Here is a 26,263-nt window from a genome sequence, read left to right on the forward strand (position 1 = left end):
TTTCCAGCTTTTTACATAACAGTTAATCCTGGAAGTTTCATTACTCTACAATTAAAATTGTGGCCAGGAAGCTATTCACAAACACACACACACATAAATAGGGGGTAAAACATAACCTCCTTCCAACTTCGTTGGCAGACGTAATCAGTGAAGTTCCCCTTGATGGTGTAGAATACCCATCTATGAGAAGGATTCAAAGTCTTACCACTTAATTAATTTAGCAATCACCTTATCTCGTACTACAGCTTTAAAAAACACTAAAGCTTGTACATAGTTAACCCTTTTACCCCCAAAGGACGTACTGGTACGTTTTACAAAACTCATCCCTTTACCCCCATGGCGTACAAGTACGTCCTTGCAAAAAAACTGCTATTTACATTTTTTTTTTTCATATTTTTGATAACTTTATGAGAAACTTCAGGCATTTTCTAAAAGAATGAGACCAACCTCACCTCTCTATGACAAAAATTAAGGCTGTTAGAGCAATTTTTAAAAAAATATATTGCAAAATGTGCTTGAAAAAAAAAAAAAAAAAAAAAAAAGCCTGGGGGTTAAGGGTTGGAAAGTTCCAAATAGTTTGGGGGTAAAAGGGTTAAGATAAATAATGATTTTTAACATTTAAAATATAGAAAGTCCTCAAGATACAAACGGAAATCCAACTGAAATCATAAATCAGATATTGTATCAGAAGTTTGTATACTGTAATAGGATACTGAAATACTGTAATAGGATACTGTATACCGTAATAGGATACTGAAATACTGTAATAGGATACTGTATAATGTAATAGGATACTGAAATACTGTAATAGGATACGGAAATACCGTAATAGGATACTGAAATACTGTAATAGGATACTGAAATACTGTAATAGGATACTGTATACCGTAATAGGATACTGAAATACTGTAATAGGATACTGAAATACGGTACAATATTATGTAATCTAATAAAGTAAAACGACATTTGCAATACCCTGATATTTCATAAAAAACGGGACTATGCGTAGACTTTTGCCGCTGGAAATCGTAAGCATGGGACTTAGGTTAGACCTACCAAGGCCAACATCTAAAAATTACGACTTACAAATAATTCAACTAACAAACAACTTTTTGGAACCTTTTAATCTTTTAACCCTTTTACCCCCAGGCTATTTGGAACTTTCCAACCCTTAACCCCCAGGCTTTTTTTTTTTTTCCAAGCACATTTTGCAGTATATTTTTTTAAATTGCTCTAACAGCCTTAATTTTCATAATGGAGAGGTCAGGTTGGTCTCATTCTCTTGGGAAATGCTTGAAGTTTCTCAAAAATTATCAAAAATAAAAAATGTAAATAGCAGTTTTTTGCAAGGACGTACCGGTACGTCCTTTGGGGGTAAAAGGGTCAAGTTGAGGGCCTTCTGTACTGTAAGTTTTGATATAAACTCTCGGCATAATAAAAACACAGTACCGTAGAATACTTACAAGGATTACTAATAGCTTCAAAGACGCCATTTTCAATGGTATCCGCAACATCAGGGACACTAATGGGTAGAATTGGAGGAGTACAACGCTGAATCTTCGGCCCACAGTCTGGCGTAGGATCTCCTGGATTATTGGGTACGGCCACCCACCGGACGTTATGCGAATTCTTCGGTGGCCCCACTTGACGAGTACTCCCATCTTCTGGTTCAGATTTGTCCACGTACTGATACATCTTCATAGATTTTAAAACCTTACAAACACCCGTAGGAATACCAAATTTCTTCTTCTTATCCTCGTCATCGCTATCCGTTACATCGGCATTATCACCTGGGCTGACGGATTTGTCACTAGGGGCTATAATCTTCACGGCCCCTTTTGGAATATTCTTCCCACTCTGCACTACAACCGTTGCAAACGAACCACTTGCCACTGTCACAGATCTAGGGGCATCACCATTCTGGATCTGATTTGAGAAACCTGACGAAATAGTAACATACTGCATATTTTCAGACACAGGGACTGATCCAGATCCTGAGGTTTTAACAAATACTGGATTACTTAAGACTTGGCTGACCCCACTGGGAGAATGTTTAACAACAATAGACGGCACTGGAAACCGGACATTCGATGAGGAAGAAGTAAGAGGTGCAGAGGAAATCAGTGCTGTGGATGATGTTTCGACATTAGAGGGGAACCTTCCAGAAGCTGAAGTTGCTGTGGACATAACAGCACCGGAATCTTGCGAGCCAGAAACAATAAGAGGAGATGAATCCAAACCAGGTGGTCTGGTTTTTGGTACAACAGCTCTATAGGCAGCTGTCTGGTTTGTTCCATCTGAAAAGAGAAGAAATCCAATTACAAATAAAAATAAATAAATTAGTGTGAAGAAAAAAATTAACTAAAATCCAACAACACCGCAGAAAAATACAAAGGCCTCTTGTGGGACAACATTAACATAAATGTAAATATATAATATAAAATGTGGAAAGGGATAAGTGAAGAAGGTATTGGAGAGGAAGAAAATGAGTGCTTGTAATTTTCCATCTTACGTCCATGAGTCTCGCCAGCCTCTTTCAAGGACGAGGTTAGGTCAGTATCTCAAGAGGGACAGATATTGCCGTAGGATTAACGGTCTTAACACAGTAAGTAATTTTCTCATAATAAATACAGGCTTATAGCTCTTGACTAGGTTCTAGTTTTCCAGATAAGCAGTCTGAGAGAGATCCTTGGTTAAAGAAAGAGAAGGTTAAAATGAGCCTTGGGATACCTCAACTATTCAGCAAACTATTCATATTTTGAGTCTGGCACTGCAACAAGAGTTATTATTATTATTATTATTACAATCCAAGCTACAACCCTAGTTGGAAAAGCAAGATGCTATAAGCCCAGGGGCTCCAACAGGGAAAAATAGCCCAGTGAGGAAAGGAAATAAGGAAATAAATAAATGAAGAGAACAAATTAACAATAAATCATTCTAAAATAAGTAACAACGTCAAAACAGACATGTCATATATAAACTATTAACAACATCAAAAACAAATATGTCATAAATAAACTATAAAAATACTCATGTCCGCCTGGTCAACAAAAAAGCATTTGATCCAACTTTGAACTTTTGAAGTTCTACTGATTCAACCACCCGATTAGGATACTTAGTATTTTATCCAATAATGTATATTAGTTACCAAATTCTCCCACACATGGGAGAAAAATATACACTCACAGGCAGTCCAATTGATGGAAAACACAGAACGACTTGATTTAATAACCTCCTTGGCAGAGGTAATGACAATAGTTACCTTTCTCAATGGGCTGTATAAGTCCCTTTTCCATCATTCCCTTTATCGTCGCCCTGTCAAGGATCATGTATCTTCTTCCATCTGGTTTAGAAAACATGTTCACTTTCCTTGTTGGACCAGGATCTGGAAGTAAATTTTTCTTGTTGATAACTAATTCAATTATACTGTATTAACTTAAAGTAGAGTATCTCATAACTTTCATAAGGAAAGTTTCATGAGACTGAACTGACAAAAATAAAACAGAAAAATCTACATGGTTGGAAAACATTAACCCTTTTACCCACAAAGGACGTACTGGTACGTTTCACAAAACACATCCCTTTACCCCCATGGACGTACCGGTACATTCTTGCAAAAAATGTTATTTTCATTAGTAAAATAAATTTTTGAATATACTTACCCGATAATCATGTAGCTGTCAACTCCGTTGCCCGACAGAATTCTACGGGAGGGATACGCCAGCTATCACTATACTAGAAGGGGGTGTACTCACCAGCGCCACCTGTGGCCAGGTACTGCAGTACTTCTTGTTGACACCACCTCACTTTTTCCTCGGTCCACTGGTTCTCTATGGGGAGGAAGGGCGGGTCAATTAAATCATGATTATCGGGTAAGTATATTCAAAAATTTATTTTACTAATGAAAATAACATTTTTCAATATTAAACTTACCCGATAATCATGTAGCTGATTCACACCCAGGGGGGTGGGTGAAAACCAGTGTACATGACTAAAGGATAGCTAAGTATCCCGTATTTCATATAATCAGTTATTTCAGAATAACAATGAAATAATAAGTACCTGGTAAGGAAGTCGACTTGAACCGTTACTCTGCCTTTATTAAGTTCGTCTTCCTTACTGAGCGCAGCGTTCCTCTTAGGAGGCTGAATCAACTCTAAGGTGCTAAAGTATATAGGGCTGCAACCCCTACTAAAGGACCTCTACACAACCTCTAACCCAGGCGCTTCTCAAGAATGAATTGACCACCCGCCAAATCAAAAGGATGCGGAAGGCTTCTTAGCCTACCGTAACAACCATAAAAACAACAATAAAAGCATTCAAGAGAAAGGTTAAAAAAAAGGTTATGGGATTAAGGGAATGTAGTGGCTGAGCCCTCACCTACTACTGCACTCGCTGCTACGAATGGTCCCAGGGTGTAGCAGTTCTCGTAAAGAGACTGGACATCTTTAAGATAAAATGATGCAAACACTGACTTGCTCCTCCAATAAGTTGCATCCATTATGCTCTGCAGAGAACGGTTCTTATTAAAGGCCATCGAAGTGGCTACGGCTCTCACTTCGTGGGTCCTTACCTTCAGCAAAGCAAGGTCTTCCTCCTTCATATGAGAATGGGCTTCTCTAATCAGAAGCCTTATATAATACGAAAGTCCGTTTTTGGACATGGGCATCGAAGGTTTCTTGATTGCACACCATAAGGCTTCTGACTGTCCTCGTATAGGTTTTGACCTATTAAGATAATATTTCAGAGCTCTGACAGGGCAAAGAACTCTTTCTAGCTCGTTACCTACCATGTTGGAAAGGCTAGGAATTTCAAACGATCTAGGCCAAGGACGTGAAGGAAGTTCATTCTTAGCTAAAAATCCGAGCTGTAAAGAACATGTTGCAGATTCGGATGTGAACCCAATGTTCTTGCTGAAGGCATGAACCTCACTGACTCTTTTAGCTGTTGCAAGGCAGACGAGGAAAAGAGTCTTGAGGGTAAGGTCCTTGAAGGAAGCTGACTGGAGAGGTTCGAACCTAGGCGACATAAGGAACCTTAAGACTACGTCTAGATTCCAGCCTGGAGTGGGTAAACGACGTTCTTTAGCAGTCTCAAAAGACTTAAGGATGTCTTGAAGGTCCTTGTTGGAAGAAAGGTCCAAACCTCTGTGGCGGAGAACTGAAGCCAACATACTCCTGTACCCTTTAATCGTAGGAGCCGAAAGGGATCTCTCATTCCTTAGATGTAATAGGAAGTCAGCTATTTGGGTTACAGAGGTATTGGTGGATGAAACTGCATTGGCTCTACACCAGCTCCGGAAGACTTCCCACTTGGATTGGTAGACTCTACGAGTGGATACCCTCCTTGCTCTGGCAATCGCACTGGCTGCCTCCTTCGAAAAGCCTCTAGCTCTAGCGAATCTTTCGACAGTCTGAAGGCAGTCAGCCGAAGAGCGTGGAGGTTTGGGTGCAACTTGTCTACGTGAGGTTGACGTAGAAGGTCCACTCTTAGAGGAAGAGTCCTGGGGATGTAGACCAGCCATTGTAGTACCTCTGTGAACCATTCTCTTGCAGGCCAAAGGGGAGCAACCAGCGTCAGCCGTGTCCCTTCGTGCGAGATGAACTTTTGAATGACTCTGTTGATGATCTTGAACGGTGGGAATGCGTAAAGGTCGAGATGGGACCAATTCAGCAGAAAAGCATCCACATGAACTGCTGCTGGGTCTGGAACTGGGGAACAGTACAAAGGAAGTCTCTTGGTCATGGAGGTGGCAAACAGATCTATTGTAGGCTGACCCCACAAGGTCCAAATTCTGTTGCACACGCTCTTGTGAAGGGTCCATTCCGTGGGGATGACCTGATCTTTTATGCTTAGGCGATCTGCTGAGACGTTCATGTTGCCCTGAATGAACCTCGTTACTAGGGTGAGGTTTAGACTTCTTGACCAAATGAGGAGGTCCCTTGCGATCTCGTACAGGTTCCTCGAATGGGTCCCTCCCTGCTTGGAGATGTAAGCTAAGGCTGTGGTGTTGTCGGAGTTCACCTCCACCACCTTGCCTAGCAGGAGGGACTTGAAGTTCAATAGGGCCAAATGAACTGCCAGGAGCTCCTTGCAGTTGATGTGGAGCGTTACCTGTTCCTTGTTCCACGTTCCCGAGCATTCCTGTCCGTTCAAGGTCGCGCCCCAGCCCGAGTCTGATGCATCCGAGAAGAGATGAAGATTGGGGGTCTGAATCGCTAACGATAGGCCCTCTTTGAGAAGGAGGTTGGTCTTCCACCACAAGAGAGTGGTCTTCATCTCTTTGGTGACCGGGATAGAGACTGCTTCGAGCGTCAAATCCTTGTCCCAATGAGCTGCTAGATGGAATTGAAGAGGGCGGAGGTGGAGTCTCCCTAACTCGACGAACAGGGCTAACGATGACAGGGTCCCTGTGAGACTCATCCACTGTCTCACCGAGCAACTGCTCCTCTTCAGCATGCTCAGGATGCAATCTAGGGCTTGGCTTATCCTTGGGGCCGATGGAAAAGCCCGAAAATCCTGACTCCGAATCTCCATTCCCAGGTAAACAATGGATTGGGAGGGAATGAGCTGGGACTTTTCGAAGTTGACTAACAGACCCAGTTCCTTGATCAAGTCCAAAGTCCAGTTGAGACTCTCCAGACAGCGACGACTCGTGGAGGCTCTCAACAGCCAGTCGTCTAAGTAAAGGGAGGCTCTGATGTCGGATAAGTGGAGGAATTTTGCAATATTCCTCATCAGAAGCGTAAACACCATAGGAGCTGTGCTTAGGCCAAAACACAGGGCTTGGAATTGGTACACAACCTTTCCAAAAACGAATCTCAGGAAAGGTTGGGAGTCTGGATGAATAGGAACGTGAAAGTATGCGTCTTTCAGATCCAACGAGACCATCCAGTCCTCCTGCCTGACCGCTGCTAGGACCGACTTCGTCGTCTCCATAGTGAACGTCTGCTTGGTGACATAAGCATTGAGCGCGCTGACGTCCAGCACCGGTCTCCAACCTCCTGTCTTCTTGGCCACCAGAAAGAGACGGTTGTAGAAGCCCGGGGATTGATGGTCCCGGACTATAACCACTGCCTTCTTCTGTAACAGGAGCGACACCTCATGGTGCAACGCTAGCCTCTTGTCCTTTTCCTTGTAGTTGGGAGAGAGGTTGATGGGAGAAGTGGTCAGAGGGGGTTTGCGGCAGAATGGTATCCTGTAACCCTCCCTCAGCCACCTGACAGACTGGGCGTCTGCACCTCTCTTTTCCCAAGCTTGCCAGAAGATCTTGAGTCTGGCTCCTACTGCTGTCTGGAGAGGAGGAGAGTCAGTGTTTGCCTTGAGAAGTCTTGGAACCTTTCCTAGACTTGCTCCTGGAAGAGTCTGGACGGGAGCTTCCTCGGCTGGGGGCTCTACCACGAAAGGGCGGAATAAACCTCGTAGCAGGCGTATCAGCAACTGGGGTGCGGTAAGTCCTGGGGACTGAGGGAGCAACCTTAGTCTTACGAGCTGAAGAGGCCACAAGATCATGAGTGTCTTTCTGAATCATTGCCGCAGACAAGTCCTTGATAAGTTCTTCGGGAAACAAGAACTTAGAAAGCGGAGCGAAAAGGAGTTGAGACCTTTGACAAGGTGTGATGCTGGAAGAAAGGAAGGTACAAAGTTGCTCCCTTTTCTTAAGAACTCCTGACACAAAAATTGAAGCAAGCTCGCCAGATCCATCCCTAATAGCTTTATCCATGCAGGACATTAAAAGCATGGCCGAGTCTTTGTCCGCAGGGGAGGTCTTCTTGCTAAGGGCCCCCAGGCACCAGTCTAGAAAACTGAACATCTCAAAGGCACGAAATACACCCTTTAGTAAGTGGTCTAGATCGGAGAAGGTCCAGCAAACCTTAGAGCGCCTCATTGCTGTTCTACGAGGAGAGTCGACCAAACTCGAGAAGTCAGCCTGGGCAGAGGCAGGTACTCCCAAGCCTGGTTCCTCTCCTGTGGCATACCATACGCCCGCTTTAGAAGTGAGCTTAGTCGGTGGGAACATAAAGGAAGTCTTCCCTAGTTGCTGCTTAGACTGCAACCACTCCCCTAAAATTCTTAAAGCTCTCTTAGAGGACCTTGCAAAGACGAGCTTAGTATATGTTGACTTGACAGGCTGCATGCCCAGCGAAAACTCAGATGGCGGAGAGCGGGGGGTAGCAGAGACAAAATGGTCCGGGTATACCTCTCTGAAAAGAGCCAGGACCTTACGAAAGTCAATAGGTGGAGGAGAAGACTTGGATTCTTCCACGTCTGATGAGGGATCCAGGTGCGCAGCTTCCTCATCAGAAACCTCATCACCAGAGTGTAGCGAAGTGAGAGGTAATGGAACAGTGGTATGCTGAACAGCAGAATCTGAACAAGCGGGTGCAACAACGCTTGTGGTTTCATCCTCAAGTCTCTGTTGATGAGATAAAACCTGAGGTTCAGGCTGCAAAGGCTGGTCAAAAAGAGTAGCGGAAGGTAGGCGCATGGGTTGAGGAGGCTGACTCCTGGCATGAGTGTCTTGACTCAAGAGTTGCGCTTGCTGTAAGGGTTGCGGATGCGCAGTAGCAGGTTCCTGAGGAACGAGTTGAGGTTCCTGAGGTGTGAGCTGCGAGAGTTGAGGTAGCGGCTGCGCAGAACGCAGTTCTTGTCTCGCGAGTTGAGGTTCCTGAGGCGCAAGGCTAAGGTGTTGAGGCTCTCGCCTTGAGGAGGGTTGAGGTGGCTGCAGCGAGTGCTGAGGTGGCTGCCTCAAGGATGGAAGAGGTTGTCGTACCTCAACAGATTGTTGCCTCGCTGGTGGAACCGCAAGCGGAAGCGGAGGAAGAAAGGCATAAGCTTCCTGCTCCCATTGCTGAGGTTGCCTTAAGGAAGGCGGAGGTAGCTGCACACCGCTGGAAACTGGCAACTCAGTACGCAGTAAGGTATCCTGAGGAGCCTCAACTTCGTACGCCTGGCAGACTGGACTGCGGTTAGGCGGAGCGAACGCAGGAGGAGGCGTAACCTTCTCAGCCTGACACTCACGCATTAAGACTGCAAGCTGTGACTGCATGGACTGCAGCACAGTCAACTTGGGGTCGACAGACGCTAAGGTCTGCTGAGGCAAAGCCTTAACAGAAGATGAGGTCTGTTGCGGCATCACCTTACCCCTCTTAGGAGGAGTGCAGTCACCTGATGACTGCGGAGAGTCAGAGCTAATCCAATGACTGCAACCAGGTTGAGCTCTTGAGGTCTGGACTTTGCGTTTGAGAGGTCTTGAGACCTGAGTCCAGCGTTTTCTCCCTGACAATTCTTCAGCAGACGAGTAAAAGACGGGCTCAATCGTCTGCGGGTGGGAGTGACGGTCTTTGTAAGACACGCCCGCAACCACCGAGGATACATCTGTGCGCCGATCAAGGCCTGCCGAACCCTTTTGCCCTTCGACATTGCTTCTCCCCTGGGCTTGGGAGTTTGCAAGAGGTCCCGGACTGGGAGGACGACTGGCACGCACAGAAGTACCCTCACGCACCACACTGACACTGACACTAGCACTTGGCACTGCACTGACACTAGCACTTGTCACAGCACTGGCACTATTACCTCCCACTGCACTTTTGACCTTAAGTTCCTTGACTTCGGCCATAAGAGACTTATGATCACTAACCACCGATTCCACTTTGTCACCTAAAGCCTGAATGGCACGCAAAACAACAGACATATCAGGTTGAGGGCAAATAGTAGGTTCGGGGGTAGCCACTACAGGGGGAGGAAAAGGTAGGGGATCATGAGGTGAGGAAAAAAGTGAAGAGCGAGAAGAACTCCTCCTAACTCTCTCTCTCTCTAACTTGGTTGAATATTTCAAGAATCGGACAAATTCAAGTTCCGAAAGTCCGGCGCATTCCTCACATCGATCTTCCAACTGACAGGGTCTTTCCCTACAGTCAGAACAAGCGGTGTGAGGATCTACCGAGGCCTTCGGAATACGCCTATTACAAGACCTACATCGTCTATGGGGTGGGGCTTGTGAAATGTCAGACATCTTGAATCAAAGAGTTAGCCAAGGGGGATTCCAAATCAAGCAAAAAGATCGTTAACCATTAATCAGAACTAAATAAAAGCTATCTAAGCTAATATAGAAGTTTTCCAGTATAGTGACAGCCGAAATCTGAGAGAAATACTTCACCAAAAGCCGTGAACAATACTCCAAGATCATAAGCGTATCCCATGAATGTCTTGCCGGAAGCACGACAGAGGAAAAAGTGAGGTGGTGTCAACAAGAAGTACTGCAATACCTGGCCACAGGTGGCGCTGGTGAGTACACCCCCTTCTAGTATAGTGATAGCTGGCGTATCCCTCCCGTAGAATTCTGTCGGGCAACGGAGTTGACAGCTACATGATTATCGGGTAAGTTTAATATTGAAAAAAAGGCTATTTACAATTTTTTTTTTTGCATATTTTTGATAATTTTTTGAGAAATTTCAGGCATTTTCCAAGAGAATGAGACCAACCTGACCTCTCTATGACAAAAATTAAGGCTGTTAGAGCAATTTAAAAAATATATACTGCAAAATGAGCTTGAAAAAAAATAACCCCTGGGGGTTAAGGGTTGTAAAGTTCCAAATAGCCTGGGGGTAAAAGGGTTAAAAATCTAAAATGAAAATATCTAAAGAAATCTTAATATTTAACATGCTCCCGATATAACAAAAAATTTCTGAACTTACAAATAAAATAATTGACTGTAGATGGACTGATGGGTTACACAGTAATCTGTCGCCAAGTCAAAGGTCACCGATTGGGGTAGTACATCACAGATTCATAAATGTATTATACATTAAGTAAATTTATATTCTGGACTCGTTATATTGTAAGTTTCTGCAGGCAGATACATTACAGTATATAGTTTTTCCAATTTTAATTCTATTTTTCTTTAATAATAAGTCAATTATGGGACTAAAATAAATTACTCAATAAAGTAAATAAAAATAGAATAAAGTACTGCATTATATATATGTAAGGTACATACCAGAAATTCTTTGTTTTTTTTTCACAAGTACTGTACTGTACTGTAAGGTACCTTCATGCAAGACTATTAGATGAACTGAAACTGACGAGAGAGAGAGAGAGAGAGAGAGAGAGAGAGAGAGAATGTGTGTGTTTTTGAGAGTAGATGATAATATTTGGAAACAAGTGTACTGTACAGATATCTCTCTAAGAAAGATATGAATGTATTATTGTACATGGCACCACTCACTAGTGGTCTCAAGAGGTGACTGTTGAAGGGTAACTTCATTTCTCTCGCCACTGCATTCCAAAATGGAGTAAGTAGTAGGCTCTAAGGTCGTATTTAAGGAGGGTTAAATAGAGGTCTTCTTCTACGAGGACTTTCCCCCATTTGGCGTACTGGGGAAGGGTTGTATATTAACGGTATGGATCGACTAACACTGTTTAATGTCCAGCAAGTCTTGCTCCCCACATAGTACGAGTACAATAATTTCTGAACAGTTGGCCTTAAATCATAACTATCCGAACACTGTCCTGTTACTTTTTCCTTATACAAAATCTACCAACCATTCACATTCTCATACATATACTTCTTCTATAAAACAATGAGAAATTGACAAAAGAGAAGTGGAAGAAAATGTAACCCAGGTCCCATGCTCATTATTTTAGACATAAATGTAGTCTAAAAACCGATTGAGAAGAGAGAGAGAGAGAGAGAGAGAGAGAGAGAGAGAGAGAGAGAGTGTGTTAATGTATATTTTTTACATAAACAATCACTTGTACATACTGTACATTATACTGTGCTGTAAATAATGCCATGTACTGAACATTGCTGTACTGTAAATACACAGTACATACCATTTACCATTGGAATGAACAAGTCACATGCATGCAAATAAGTTTTCAGAAATGTTGGTTAATGTAATAATTAAGGGATTTTGACGAAGGAAAATTCTATTTCTGGCCGAGGGACCTGTGTCACCCAGTGAAATGCTCCTCTAGCACCATTTCTAAGGCATAATTACTGCTGAAAATACCAGAGGAAAAAAGAGATGCATGGAATGCCAGGAATAAACCTAGCTCGCTCACTCTTTGAGTGTCGGTATAGAAAACTGGGGCGTGATTAAACCACGACCATAGATCCCTCACCAATTAGACCTCTCCTTCATCAACATACCCCTATCTCTACCCCTACATCTTCCCACCTCCCATCCTCATTCCTCTTCAGCACTTGCGTTAGTCAGACGTGTATATACAGTAGTACAATAAATACAAAACCTTATACTACTGTACTGGCAATAATAATATCCCCACCTCTTTCTCTCTCTCATATACTGTACCATACATATAAGCATTTAATATGTGCTGTACAGTATTTTGCTAAGCTGTCAAGTAAGAAAAATACAAGTATTTACTGTATATTACTGTAGAAAAAACATAACTGGAATAAAAACTAAAGGGGCACTCACTAGAGCTCAGACCTCCGCCGCAGCTTATTTCTTGACCTTTTGCTCGACCTTGACCTTTGACCTTACCATGTATTAATTAGGCAAGGAATTTCATACACTAAAATATGAACCAAGTTTGAAGTATCTGTGACAACGATGTCCCAACTTATCGCTGATTATGCATATTGGAAATTTATTTTTACTGTGACCTTGACCTTCCAAAATCTAATAATTTCCAGCTTTTTACAGAATTAATCCCTACAGTTTCATTACTCTATGATTAAAATTGTAGCCAGGAAGCTGTTCACAAACAACAAACAAACACACACAATCAGGGAGGTAAAACATAACCTCCTTCCAACTTCGTTGGCGGAGGTAACAGCTTCATCACCAACACCAGCTAACTATTAGGCACTCAGGTCACATTACCATACAATAAAGACATTGTCAATAAAAATGATTAACCCTCTGGTGATCAGATGTCATCCGTTCATGTAACCGCTAATGCTGTGCTTCGTTGAATACATATTTAGCAGAAATAATTGCGGTGTCATTTTTTTTTTATGTCAGCTACCCCCCAAAATTGGGGGAAGTGCCTTGGTATATGTATGTATGTATGTGTCATCCAAGGAAAACAAGATTTGAGTCTGAGTGAGGCCAGTTGCCGGGCTTGATAAAAAAAAAATGTCTTCAAAAGGTAGATAGCAGCAGCATATGTGTATGACGAGTCAAGCAAATATTCAGTACTGTCGCAAAATATTTTCTTACAATGTACCTATGGTGATTAGGAAGTGTTCTTGCATTTTTCATTGATAAGAAGTGATTGAAGATTGTGTTGTGTGTTTCAGCATTTTAGAACATAATAAATGTAACAAATGGTTGTAAAAAAGAAAAGTAATGGAGAAGCATGCTAAAAAGATCATGCAAAGTAAGTTTTATCTATGGGAATATAATGGCATATAATGGCAAAGTTAATTATCAGGCTTTCTAAACTTTCATATATTCTGGATAGGAAAAATTAATTAGGCAATTTCAATAATTATACAATATTAAAGGTATTAGATTTTCCAATTCCAGAAAATCGATATTATACCTATACTAGTGAACAAACACATTGATAAATTATTCTCAACTCACAAGTACGCGTTACTTTCACAGAAGACAATCTCTTTTTGCTTGGGCTTTCACCGTCCTTCTCGGCACCCTCTCGTCCCGAAACTGTCATATACATAAAACAAATTTCAGAAATCAAAGTGACATTATCCGATGCTAATAGCATAATAGATTCAAAGCTGATAATGAAGAATAGTTCATATAATATTGTAATATTTCATCATAACTTCATTACTTTGACAATAATGCCAAGAGTTCCACACATTATCAATTCTGTGCAAGGAAAGTGTAAGACTAAAAAAATAAAAGAATAAGAATTCTCAATAGTTTAGGAGACAAGACTCCTTGGCGCATGTACAATATTTCCCGTTCCACAGACATGGTGAAACAGTAAAAATGTTATTTTCCTTAGTAAAATAAATTTTTGAATATACTTACCCGATGATCATGTAGCTGCAACTCTGTTGCTCGACAGAAAAAACCTACGGTCGGGATACGCCAGCGATCGCTATACAGGTGGGGGTGTACAACAACAGCGCCATCTGTCGAGTAGGTACTCAGGTACTTCTTGTCAACAAGAACCAATTTTCTCCTCGGTCCACTGGGTCTCTATGGGGAGGAAGGGAGGGTCCTTAAATTCATGATCATCGGGTAAGTATATTCAAAAATTTATTTTACTAAGGAAAATAAAATTTTTCAATATTAATCTTACCCGATGATCATGTAGCTGATTCACACCCAGGGGGGTGGGTGGAGACCAGCATACATGTTAACATAAGAAGCTAAGTATCCCGTATTTCATTTTAGCAGTTATTCAAAATAACAAACATAAAATAAATAAGTACCTGGTAAGGAAGACGACTTGAACAATTACTCTGCCTTTTTAAGTACGTCTTCCTTACTGAGCCTCGCGATCCTCATAGGATGCTGAGCGACTCCTAGGAGCTGAAGTATGAAGGGTTGCAACCCATACTAAAGGTCCTCATCAAAACCTCTAATCTAGGCGCTTCTCAAGAAATGATTTTGACCACCCGCCAAATCAAGTAGGATGCGAAAGGCTTCTTAGCCTTCCGGACAACCCAAAAATATTTCAAGAGAAAGATTAAAAAGGTTCTGGAATTAGGGAATTGTAGTGGTGGAGCCCCCACCACTACTGCACTCGTTGCTACGAATGGTCCCAGAGTGTAGCAGTTCTCGTAAAGAGACTGGACATTCTTAAGATAAAAGACGCGAACACTGATTTGCTTTTCCAATAGGTTGCGTCGAATATACTTTGCAGAGATCTATTTTGTTCAAAGGCCACGGAAGTTGTGACAGCTCTAACTTCGTGTGTCCTTACCTTCAGCCAAGCTTGGTCTTCCTCATTCAGAAGGGAATGAGCTTCTCGTATTAACAGTCTGATAAAATAGGATAAAGAATTCTCTGACATAGGCAAAGATGGATTCTTAACTGAACACCATAAAGCTTCAGACGGGCCTCGTAAAGGTTTTTAAAATAGAACTTAAGAGCTCTTACAGGACATAATACTCTTCTAGTTCATTTCCAACCATACGATAAGTTTGGAATATCGAACGATATTGGTCAAGGCCGAGAAGGCAGCTCGTGTTTGGCTAGAAAACCAAGTTGTAGAACATGTAGCCGTTTCGGATGAGAATCCGATGTTCTTGCTGAAGGCATGAATCTCACTGACTCTTTTAGCTGTGGTTATGCATATCAGGAAAAGAGTCTTAAAGGTGAGATCTTTCAGGGAGGCTGATTGAAGTGGTTCGAACCTGTCTGACATAAGGAATCTTAGAACCACGTCTAAATTTCCAACCAGGTGTAACCAAACGACGCTCCTTCGTGGTCTCAAAAGACTTAAGGAGGTCCTGTAGATCTTTATTGTTGGAAAGATCTAAGCCTCTGTGACGGAAGACTGATGCCAACATGCTTCTGTAACCCTTGATAGTGGGAGCTGAAAGAGATCGTTCTTTCCTCACAGATATAAGAGGAAGTCAGCTATTTGAGTTACAGAGGTACAGGTCGAGGATACGGATACTGACTTGCACCAGTTTCGGAAGATTTCCCACTTCGATTGGTAGACTCTAAGGGTGATGTTCTCCTTGCTCTAGCAATCGCTCTGGTTGCCTCCTTCGAAAAATCTCTAGTTCTCGAGAGTCTTTCGATATTCAGAAGGCAGTCAGACGAAGAGCGTGGAGGCCTTGGAGTACCTTCTTTACGCGTGGCAGACGTAGCAGGTCCACCCTTAGGGGAAGTGTTCTGGGAACGTCTACTAGCCATCGAAGTACCTCGGTGAGTTATTCTCTCGCGGGCCAGAGGGAAGCAACTAGCGTCAACTTTGTCCCCTCGTGAGAGGCGAACTTCTGCAGTACCTTGTTGACAATCAAGAACGGAGGGAATGCATATAGATCTAGATGTGACCAATCTAGTAGAAAGGCATCTATATGAACTACTGCTGGGTCCGGGATAGGTGAGCAAAGTATTGGGAGCCTCTAGGTCATCGAGGTTGCGAAGAGATCTATGGTTGGCTGGCCCCAGGTGGCCCAAAGTCTCTTGCATACATCCTTGTGGAGGGTCCAATATGTTGGAATTATTTGTCCCTTCCTACTGAGACAATCTGCTATGACATTCAAGTTGCCTTGGATGAACCTCGTTACTAGTGAAAAGTCTAGACCTGTTGAACAGGAGAGGAGGTCTCTTGCGAACTCGTACCATGTCAGAGAGTAGGTCCCTCCTTGCTTGGAGATGTACGTCAAAGCAGGTGTTGACCGTGTTCACCTCCACCACTTTGCCTTGAAGGAGAGACCTGAAGCTTTTCCAGGTCAGACGTACTGCCAGAAGCTTCTTGCAGTTGAAATGCATTGTCCTTTGACTCGAGTTCCATAATCCCGAGCATTCCCTACCGCCTAATGTCGCACCCCAGCCTACGTCCGATGCGTCCGAGAAGAGAACGTGGTTGGGAGTCTGAACAGTCAGGGGAAGACCCCTTCAAAGGTTGATAAAGTCCTTTCACCAAGTCAGACCAGACTTTATCTTACCGGAAACCGGGATCGAGACCGCTTCTAGCGTCTAGTATTTTTCCAGTGAAAAGCTAGATGATACAGAAGAGGACGGAGGTGTAGTCTTCCAAGTGACACAAATAGAACCACGGATGACAGTGTCCTAACCAGACTCATCCACAGCCTGACAGGGCAGTGTTCCTTCTTCAGCATCTTCTGGATGGATAGCAGGGCTGGGGGTTGATCGTCTTGTTCAGCAATGTCCTCATCAGAGGGTTCCTCATTCAAAACTGATGAGGAAACGGCAACGGAGTGGGCAACGTCTGACTCGCTGAATCCGGTCACACTGGTGGATGCGTGACGGAGCCGGACACAAGATCATGGTACTGCTGCACAGTCTGTGAACTGTCAACCATGGGGACGCGAGGAAGTACAGCGTCAACCCGAAACTGTGAAGACTGTCTGGGTTGTGCAGTCAACCCCCTACAGGGTTGCTGAGGTTGCCGCACTGCGTCACAACAAGTCATCTCTGCTGGTTGTTGAACGTCTTCCTAGTGACACACTGAACGTCCACAACCACCTCCGAGAGTCGCTTAACGTCAACGTGTGACTGGCAACCCACACTGGGTCGCACCGGTGGAGGAACCATCTCAACTGGCGGACGTGAGTAGGATACCTCAGCGTCAACAGGGCGTACAACCAACCGGTAGGAAGGTTGTTGGCTAGAAGGTTCTTCTCCGTAAAAAATCCTCTAACAAGGACACAAGCTTGGACTGCATGTCTTGCAACAAAGCCCATTAGGGTCTATGGGAGCAGGTGTGGCAACAGACGGGGTTAGCGACTGAAGCGGAACCATTTACCATCCCTGGAAGCCTTGTTATGCTTTAATTAAAGTCCATAGGAGGCTAAGCAGCTTAAGGCTCCTCTCCAAATGACAGAGTCCTCAAAGGAATATCAGAAGGAGGGAGAACAGCACTTTCTCATCTATAGGAACCATGTCCGAGAAAAGCTAGGTTATCTCAGTGAGGGTCTCACTGGTGCATTAGTAGCAGACCAGAAGGCAACGTCATGTAACTGCTTGACAGTCTGTGAGCTGGCAACAACCAAAGCTGTGTGGGGAAGCCTCAACTCCTGACTGACTAGTCTGCTGCGGGTGAGTGGCGGTAACCACAGTGGGTTGCGGAGGCTGACACACCGTGTCAAAACACGGCAGCTTGTGGTAGCTCACGCACGGCAACGGAGTGCTCCGTGTGTCTGTGGGAGTCAGCATACGTCTGGCAGGGCCGACTGAGCATGGGTGGAGGAGCTCTCACAACAAGAGTGTGGGAGCAGGCAGCCATGCTGGGCGCACAACCGTGGCAGGTTGTAGGCAAACGGGTGCATCGTCAACCTTCTCCGCAGTCGGAGTGTGGGAGCAGGCAACAACCAAAGCGGAGTGGTGGTGCGTGGTGGGGACTGCCGTGGGTTGCGGAAACTAACGCATCGCGTCAAAACACGGCAGCTTGACTCCACCTTCCCACTGCTGATGCGGTAGCTCACGCATGTTAACGGAGGGAGCCGCACGTCGGCTAACGTTAACATGCGTCTGGCAGGGTCGATTGCGCATCGGAGGTGGAGCTCTCCGCAGCCGGAGTGTGGGAGCAGGCAGCCTCAGCGTGAGCTGGGCGCACAACAGTGGCAGGTTGTAGGCTAACGAGAGCAGAGTCAACCTTCTCCGCACGAAACTCCTGCATAACCGCAGCTAACTGAGTCTGCATAGACTGCAGTAAAGACCACTTAGGGTCTACAAAAAACGGCAACAGACGGAGCTACTGTCCGTCGTGACTCAGGGTCTAAAACAGCTGGTGCGGCAACAGACGGAGTTACTGCCTGTTGCGGTACCACCTTGCCTCTCTTGGGAGGTGTGCAGTCGTCGGATGACTGCAGCGAGTCCGAACTGACCCAGTGGCTACACCTAGGCCGTTGGACTTGCGCGGAAGGGACCGACTTGCACTTAAAAGCTGCAAGATTTGGTCCATGGTTTCTTACGAGAAACCTCTTCCGCAGACGAGGAATAAATGGGCTCTCTCGTCTTTGTGTGGGTGGGGCGATCTCACGTCGGCAAACGTGTGTAGATACGCCCGAAACCACGGAGGGAAAAACGTCTGTTCGTCGATCAAGGCCTGTGGAACCCATAAGTCGTTCGACATTACTTCTCCCCTGGGCTTGGGAGCTTGTAAGAGGTCCCGGACTAGGTGAACAACTGGCACGAACAGACGAACCCTCGGACGCAACACTGTAACACTTTGCGCATATCACTTTATCACTTTTGATTTTCTGTTTGCACTTATTTCACTGAAATCGAAACTTTAACTGATTTCTACCTGAAACACGCAATCCTATCCTTCATTAAAAGGTAGTAATTGCGAAAACAGTTTTACAATGCAACAGAAAAACATAAATAAAGATAAAGAATTCAGTGGCTGGAAAAGAGACTAAACACTAGAACAAATAAACTACGTTTACAATCTCTCACCGCATAAAGCCTGGGAACAAGAATAAAACCCTAGAAACATTTTACCTTCTTCCCCTACAGCGACTAGGGAGAAGAGTAAAAAACGAGAACAACGTTACCCGCTTGAACGAAACGTTTATTCTCCTCTCTCTCCCTCCGTCTCTATCTCTCTCTCTCTTCTCTCTTGATTTAGCACCTGAGAGAAGAGCCCAATTATATATCGTTAAAACATGTTATTTGCTAAAGGAAAAAACTGAAAGGTTTCCCAAATAAAAAGTTCCTTTATTTAGAATTTAAACTCTTTAAGCTAAGAAAGAATGAACGAAACGCTAGAATCGGTTTACTCTTACTGCAAAGTGAAACCGTGATACACTCTCTCTCTATCGTAACGATAGAGCGCAAGTTGAACGTTCTGAACGTCAACAACTGCGGAGACTAAAAACTAAACGTTAGTTCATCTTTGAAAACAGTACGAGACTATCAAAGAAATTCTTCCATAAAACATTAAAATTAAAAAAGTATTAAATTCTTTAAAGGTTAAATACGATATAACGGGCTCAATGTTAATTAACTTCGGTTCCAAGTTAGGACCGCCTACTATTAGGAAAGGTCGCATATAAACAAACATAAAAATTTATTTTTTATAAGTTTATAATAATTGAAAAGTTAACCGAAGAGGCCTAAAAAGGCGGAAAGATATAAAATAAATGGATCTATAACGTGTTAAGCAAAATTACCAAAAACCTAAACACACTTCCGTCTAAGGGAAGGGTCGGCCATTTAAAAGTGAAAGAGAGTCCATACTCTCTTCGTCACCATAATTAAATCTATCGAAAACGAATTCAAGTTTGAAATGAAGATAAAACCCCTGCATAGCGAAAGCTCAAAACTGGAATAGTGTACTTCACCAAATCGTTGTGAAAACAAATCCAGTTAGGGACGGCGTATTTAGTAGGTCCTGCCATTGGCACGACAGAGGAAAAATTGGTTCTTGTTGACAAGAAGTACCTGAGTACCTACTCGACAGATGGCGCTGTTGTTGTACACCCCCACCTGTATAGCGATCGCTGGCGTATCCCGACCGTAGGTTTTTTCTGTCGAGCAACAGAGCTGCAGCTACATGATCATCGGGTAAGATTAATATTGAAAACTTGCAGTTATAGAGATTATATTACTGTATTGGTAGGGGAGAAGTAGACCTTATTGATAGGAAAATGAATTAACTACGCTACAGGAAGGCCAACCAGGAGATATTTCTATGTTGGAGCCCTTAGGCTTATAGCATCATGCTTATCCAACTAGGGTTGTAGCTTAGCTGCTAATAATAATAATAATAATAATAATAATAATAATAATAATAACAATAATAATAATTTTCTGAATTTTCAAAATATTCTTGCACTGGTGTCTAGGAATTCCTTCACAATGGCTCTGATAATAGTTATTCATAGGACTTATGCATTAACCCTACAGGACCTTATGGTGCCCAAATTAAACAGTAATGATTGATGACAAAACTGCTTGGAGTACCTCATTACTTTATTAATAAAGTAATAACTTTAAATTATTAGCAAAGTAATTTAAATCCTCTGCTTTGAAAGAAGTCCTGGTGCATGGATATGGTGAACTTTACTACCATTATTGCTAGAAAAACTGTAACTCTACCCGGAAAAGTCGAGTGATACAATCCAAAGGACCTCAACTGGAAAACAATCCAGTATCAAAAAGAAATGGAGTAGAGAATAAACTATTTAAAAGATATGACAAAAAAAAGAATATATAAAGATAACTATTGTTAAATAGATGTTATTTTTATATTTTAATTGACCAGGTTTTGTATATTATTCTCTTGTCTGGTCCTCAACAGCTAATTATTGTCTTACATTTTTGGACAGAAACTTGCAGTCTATTAAATTCTTTATCCCTGATTGGGTTTGTAATCTTTTGCAGTCATAAGATTTGTCATAATTTTGATTAACATTTGTACTCAGATCTTATGAGACCAAAACATCCACTACATAGTATTAGGTATGCAGTTAATTCTAATAGTCTTGCTTTTTCTTACATAAGTGTTCAAGAACTTTTTTCTGGCTGTGACCATATTATGAAGATTCAGATAAAACTGTTGAATCTGGAACTCCAGAAGTTCAAGCTTGGTGCAAATGCTTTTCTGTTGAGCGTGTTGAAATAAACCTTGTTTCAAAGATCATATATTTCCTCAGGACAGACAGATCTCCAGATATCGAGACTTTCTCGACATACCATTTCTTAAGCAAAAAAAGAAGACAGACAATATGTTTCTCAAAATGGATTTGCAATAAAAAATAATAACTAGAATTCTAAATGAGCTGCATGAATTTATAAAAAACATTGTCAATAATCAGATCTGGGAGGCCAAGATAAAATATTTTGGACCTACTAACAATTATATTTGAGTTTTGTTATGGTTTAACTCCTCCCCCTTGGAGTGATGGTCTACATGAGAACTATAGTCAATTTCTTTTAGCGAGGCAAATTTGCACCGACTCGCAGCAGTGCCCTTTTAGCTCGGAAAAGTTTCCTGATCGCTGATTGGTTGAACAAGATAATTCTAACCAATCAGCGATCAGGAAACTTTTCCGAGCTAAAAGAACACCGTTGCGAGTCGGTGCAAATCTGCCTCGCTAAAAGAAATGGACTGTAGTGGTCATATTCTAAAGGATAATGTTAGCATTGGGACTAAAAGACCGGTTACGAGCTCAATTCTAGATGTAACGGGGACAATAACCAGCCCTAGCTAGTGAGAAATCTTCCCTCTGTACCTCTAGATATATATATATATATATATATATATATATATATATATATATATATATATATATATATATATATATATATATATATAAGCAGGATGGGAAGAGTCTATGAATTATTCCCATCCAAAGAAAGGTGAGTGATCGACTAAGAGTGAGCTCATACACTGGGAAAAAAAACATCAGATGTAAATCTCAGTTTACCTCCAAGCAGCATGCAGGAGAGGAAAAGAACAAATGGGCAAAACTGAATGACAAAAGGAAGGAAAGAAATCAAATTCCTTTTCCAAACCTGGCTGTCCCATGATCAACCCTGAGCTAGAGTGCCAGAGACCAGTGAAACAGTAACCAAAGAGGACATGCTTTAAAGCAGAGACTCAAGGGAAGGGTTACTTGGCCAAGGCCAAGAGACAAAGAATTCCTGGTTTTACATACTCGTATAGGCAAATTGGAAAAGACTATAAGCCACTGAGTCCGTAAAACTTCAGCATGAGTGTTGTATCACCGAGACCAACCACGACAGAGGAGATTATTCTCGCAAATTTGTAATCGACATCCCAGTATCTACTAACGAGCGCATGACCTCTCCGATTCTCTTAACGTTCATTCATTCTTAGACTCAAGGTCCCAGCCCCAAATTCAACTAAAACGAAGCCTCAGCCATTCATGAGCGACCTTTATATTAAAGCAATGACTAGTGAAGAGGAAGAGTTAAATGACTTGGAAAATCAAGAGAAAACTCAGGTAAAAGCACGCAGTTACTTAAGGAAAGAGGATGAAAAGGAAGAAGAGAATTTCTTCAGCCTTCCTTCAAAATCCCTTGAAACTTTGCATAAAAGAACCCTCCCCAAACTCTTCCATCCCATTGCAGGGATTAAAGACAGGCGTACTAAGAATAGAGGAAGGGAAGCTCACAAAAACTTCCAAAGTATAATTCGGAGGAAAAAATCCCAGGGACAACCATCCTGTTTTCTTCAGCGGTCTGAAGAACGTAAGAAGAAAAGCATGAGAGAGGACAAATATGGTAGAGAAGCAATCCTTGGAAAAGTGTACAGAAGCAATATACCACAAAAGAAATTACAATAAAAGAAAAATGAGATCTCACAGAAAACAAAAATGTTTCTCTAAAATAAAAACTTGAATCTTTTCGTAAATACATTGCTAGTATCTTCTATCTATAAAATGTACATAAAAATACAGCAATCTTAAGACTACTAAAAAGTTTGTACACGATATGGAGTTTGGGACACAAGAAGGTTACTAAAGAGAAATGCTTGAAAGATTACAAAATGATGTTCTAGAATCCCTGTCATATTGAAAACTGTCAGGAAAAAAAATTTATAACAGTAAACTTTACAGCCAGTCAAGGCTGATAACAGTGACATCTTGATTGGATACCAGATGGAAACAAAAAAGGAAGGCTGCCACTCAGCACTAATTAACCCTTTTACCCCCCGGCTATTCGGAACTTTCCAACCCTTAACTCCCACTGGTTATTTTTTATTCAAGCACATTTTGCAGTATATATTTTTCAAATTGCTCTAACAGCCTTAATTTTTGTCAAAGAGAGGTCAGGTTGGTCTCATTCTCTTGGAAAATGCCTGAAATTTCTCAAAAAATTATAAAAAAAAAAAAAATTTGTAAATAGTTTTTAGCAAGGACGTACCGGTACGTCCATGGGGGTAAAGGGATGTGTTTTGTGAAACGTACCAGTACGTCCTTTGGGGGTAAAAGGGTTAATTACATAATTACTCAGCGTCAACAAACAAGCAAAGCTCGTGCCAAAAGAAAAATATAAAACGTAAAAAGTTTGTTTTTTCATACGAACAAACTGTAAAGCACATCAGTAAACAAAATAAACCAACAAATATCTATTATCAATAACTACTATGATCTATTATTGCTTTACCATAATGTGTTAATTACAGTTTTACGACTTAAAACACAACTCTTATTCAAGTCTATCATTAATAAACTTAGGGCATTTCGATAACATCACTGTTAAAATTCTTCTAAGCATGTAAAAGATAGATAAAATTACCTCCTTTTATGGCGATAACTTTTGCTGCTCCCGTTACGGAAACAGCATCATTAATTTCTTTGGCCAATTTTTCAATTTTTACAGTACAGGGTTTCATAGACTTTTCTAAATCTGTCTTGCTACCTCCATCTGGTTGTTCCTCACCTTCTTTTTCTGAAACGTTTTTTGGCGAGGGTTCGATCACTTTGATATCATCATCATCATCATCATCATCATCAGGATCATCTACGTCCTTTTCCGGTTGCTCTTCTGACAAATTCTGATGGTTTTCCTTATCCTCTACGGACTCGATATATGTTTTCTGTCTTTTCTTTGGAGGAGATTCAGGAGGAGAATTTTTTTCCTTTATACTTCCAGGACTTTTTTCATTTCCATCCACGTCCATATTTTGTTCTAGAAAAAAGAAAGAATTTCTCAGGAACATAACCTAAAAACCTTAAAGTTAGATTTCCTACTGACTTCAATTTAGATTATTGAGGAACATTATCTCTGTTATAAATACCTCTTAACCGATATTTTGAAATCTTAAGACAAAAATTAAATTCTTACAATTTTCTTTGATATCGAAAGTGCTACAGGGTACAGGGTACAAAATTTCTACGGAACATAACTTCCAACAGTCACATACATACATATACCAAGGCACTTCCCCCAATTTTGGAGGGTAGCCGACATCAACAAATGAAACAAAAACCAAAAATGGGGACCTTTACTCTCTACGTTCCTCCCAGCCTAACAAGGGCCGCGGGGGCATAAAGACAATTAGAATAGCGCCAACGTTATCCCTGCGTGTCGTAAGAGGCGACTAAAAGGGACGGAACGAGGGGGCTGGGAACCCCCTCTCCTGTATCTACATCCTGTGAGACATCGACTTCCAATAGTAATAACATAATATTGCATCTTAACATCATAGCATGAAATAATGACCAAAGAATGCTGGTATATAGTGAAACCTCTTTATCTATGGTCACTCTAAGCCCTTGTGGTCATGGAATTCTGCAAATAATACTTAATCCTCTAGCATCCACGGGATGCATAGAGCCTCAAAGAATTCACGCCACGTCTCTTTCCTGAGCTCAACCCAACTCCCACATCCAACCTCCCTCCGGATTGCCATCAGCCATCTCTTGGTCTACCACATCCTCTCCTGCCCAGTGGCTTCCATTACGGTACATCGTGTACTAACTCGGCTTTCTTTCTTAACCCTTTTACCCCCAGGCTATTTGGAAATTTCCAACCCTTAACCCCCAGGGCTTATTTTTTTTCAAGCACATTTTGCAGTATATTTTTTTTAAATTGCTCTAACAGCCTTAATTTTCGTCATAGAGGGGTCAGGTTGGTCTCATTCTCTTCGAAAATGTATGAAGTTTCTCAAAAAATTATCAAAAATATGCAAAAAAAAAAATTTAAATAGCAGTTTTTTGCAAGGACGTACCAGTACGTCCTTGGGGGTAAAGGGATGAGTTTTGTGAAACGTACCAGTACGTCCTTTGGGGGTAAAAGGGTTAAAATATTCGCCATCCATCTCCAGCTTGATAATCTAACTACAGTATATCATTCACACTGGGTAACCCTGCCACCTCAGGAATTGCTGCATTTGTTATATGCTAATGCCATTTGATTCCCAAAACCTTTCTCAACGCTTTACTCTCTAAGGTAAGAAATTTTGCATCATTGTTACAGCGCTGTACCACGTCTGGTGCCCGTAAGTTAATGTCAATCTTATAAGTGGAATGATTTCAATTTTGCTTTGAACTGATATTCCATTTGAATTCCAAACTGTTTTCAGCATGCCCATTGCTTGTTCTGTCCTCTCTATTATCCTGGAAGTCTATACATAATGATCCATTGCTGGTAATGATGGTTCCTAAATACTCGAGTTTCAGTTAGGTAATATTACTCCTCTGATAAGGCAGTTCGTTGGATTGCCACTGAATCTGCATGATCTGTCTTTCTCTGGTTGATCACCAATCCAACCTTTCTCTCCATTACTAACCTATCCAGCTGTTACCAAGTTGTGGAATGATATTCCTAATCGGGTAGTTGAATCAGTAGAACTTCAAAAGTTCAAAGTTGCAGCAAATGTTTTTATGTTGAATAGGCTGACATGAGTCTTTTTATAGTTAATATATGACTTATATGTTTTTGACGTTAATAGTTTATATAGGACATATCTGTTTTGACGCTGTTACTGTTTTTAGAATGATATACTGTTAATTTATTCTCATCATTTATCTATTTCCATATTTCCTTTCCTCACTGGGCTATTTTTCCCTGTTGGAGCCCTTGGGCTTATAGCATCTTGCTTTCCCAACTAGGGTTGTAGCTTGGCTAGTAAAAATAATAATAATAATATCAACTATTTCCTGCATTTCAACAATTGTAGAGGTAATTAGTAC

The 26,263-nt window shown here is 41.9% G+C and overlaps 1 protein-coding gene across 2 annotated transcripts in view; it reads right to left on the reverse strand.

Moving 5' to 3' along the window:
• Positions 1–26,263, reverse strand: part of LOC137624563 (nucleolar protein dao-5-like) — a 62,804-nt gene that overhangs the window by 2,861 nt on the left and 33,680 nt on the right. Inside the window, exons 4-7 of one of the 2 annotated variants that reach the window (XM_068355488.1) lie at positions 24,009–24,257; positions 13,563–13,643; positions 3,263–3,385; positions 1,464–2,297 (exon numbers count right to left, since the gene is read on the reverse strand). In XM_068355488.1, the coding sequence (XP_068211589.1) occupies positions 1,464–2,297; positions 3,263–3,385; positions 13,563–13,643; positions 24,009–24,257 (1,287 nt within the window). Of the gene's footprint in view, positions 1–1,463; positions 2,298–3,262; positions 3,386–13,562; positions 13,644–23,864; positions 24,258–26,263 lie in introns of both variants that reach the window. The other variant, XM_068355477.1, reaches the window with a different exon arrangement.

This window comes from Palaemon carinicauda, chromosome 2 (genome assembly GCF_036898095.1).
Source record: "Palaemon carinicauda isolate YSFRI2023 chromosome 2, ASM3689809v2, whole genome shotgun sequence".
Lineage (NCBI taxonomy): Eukaryota > Metazoa > Arthropoda > Malacostraca > Decapoda > Palaemonidae > Palaemon > Palaemon carinicauda.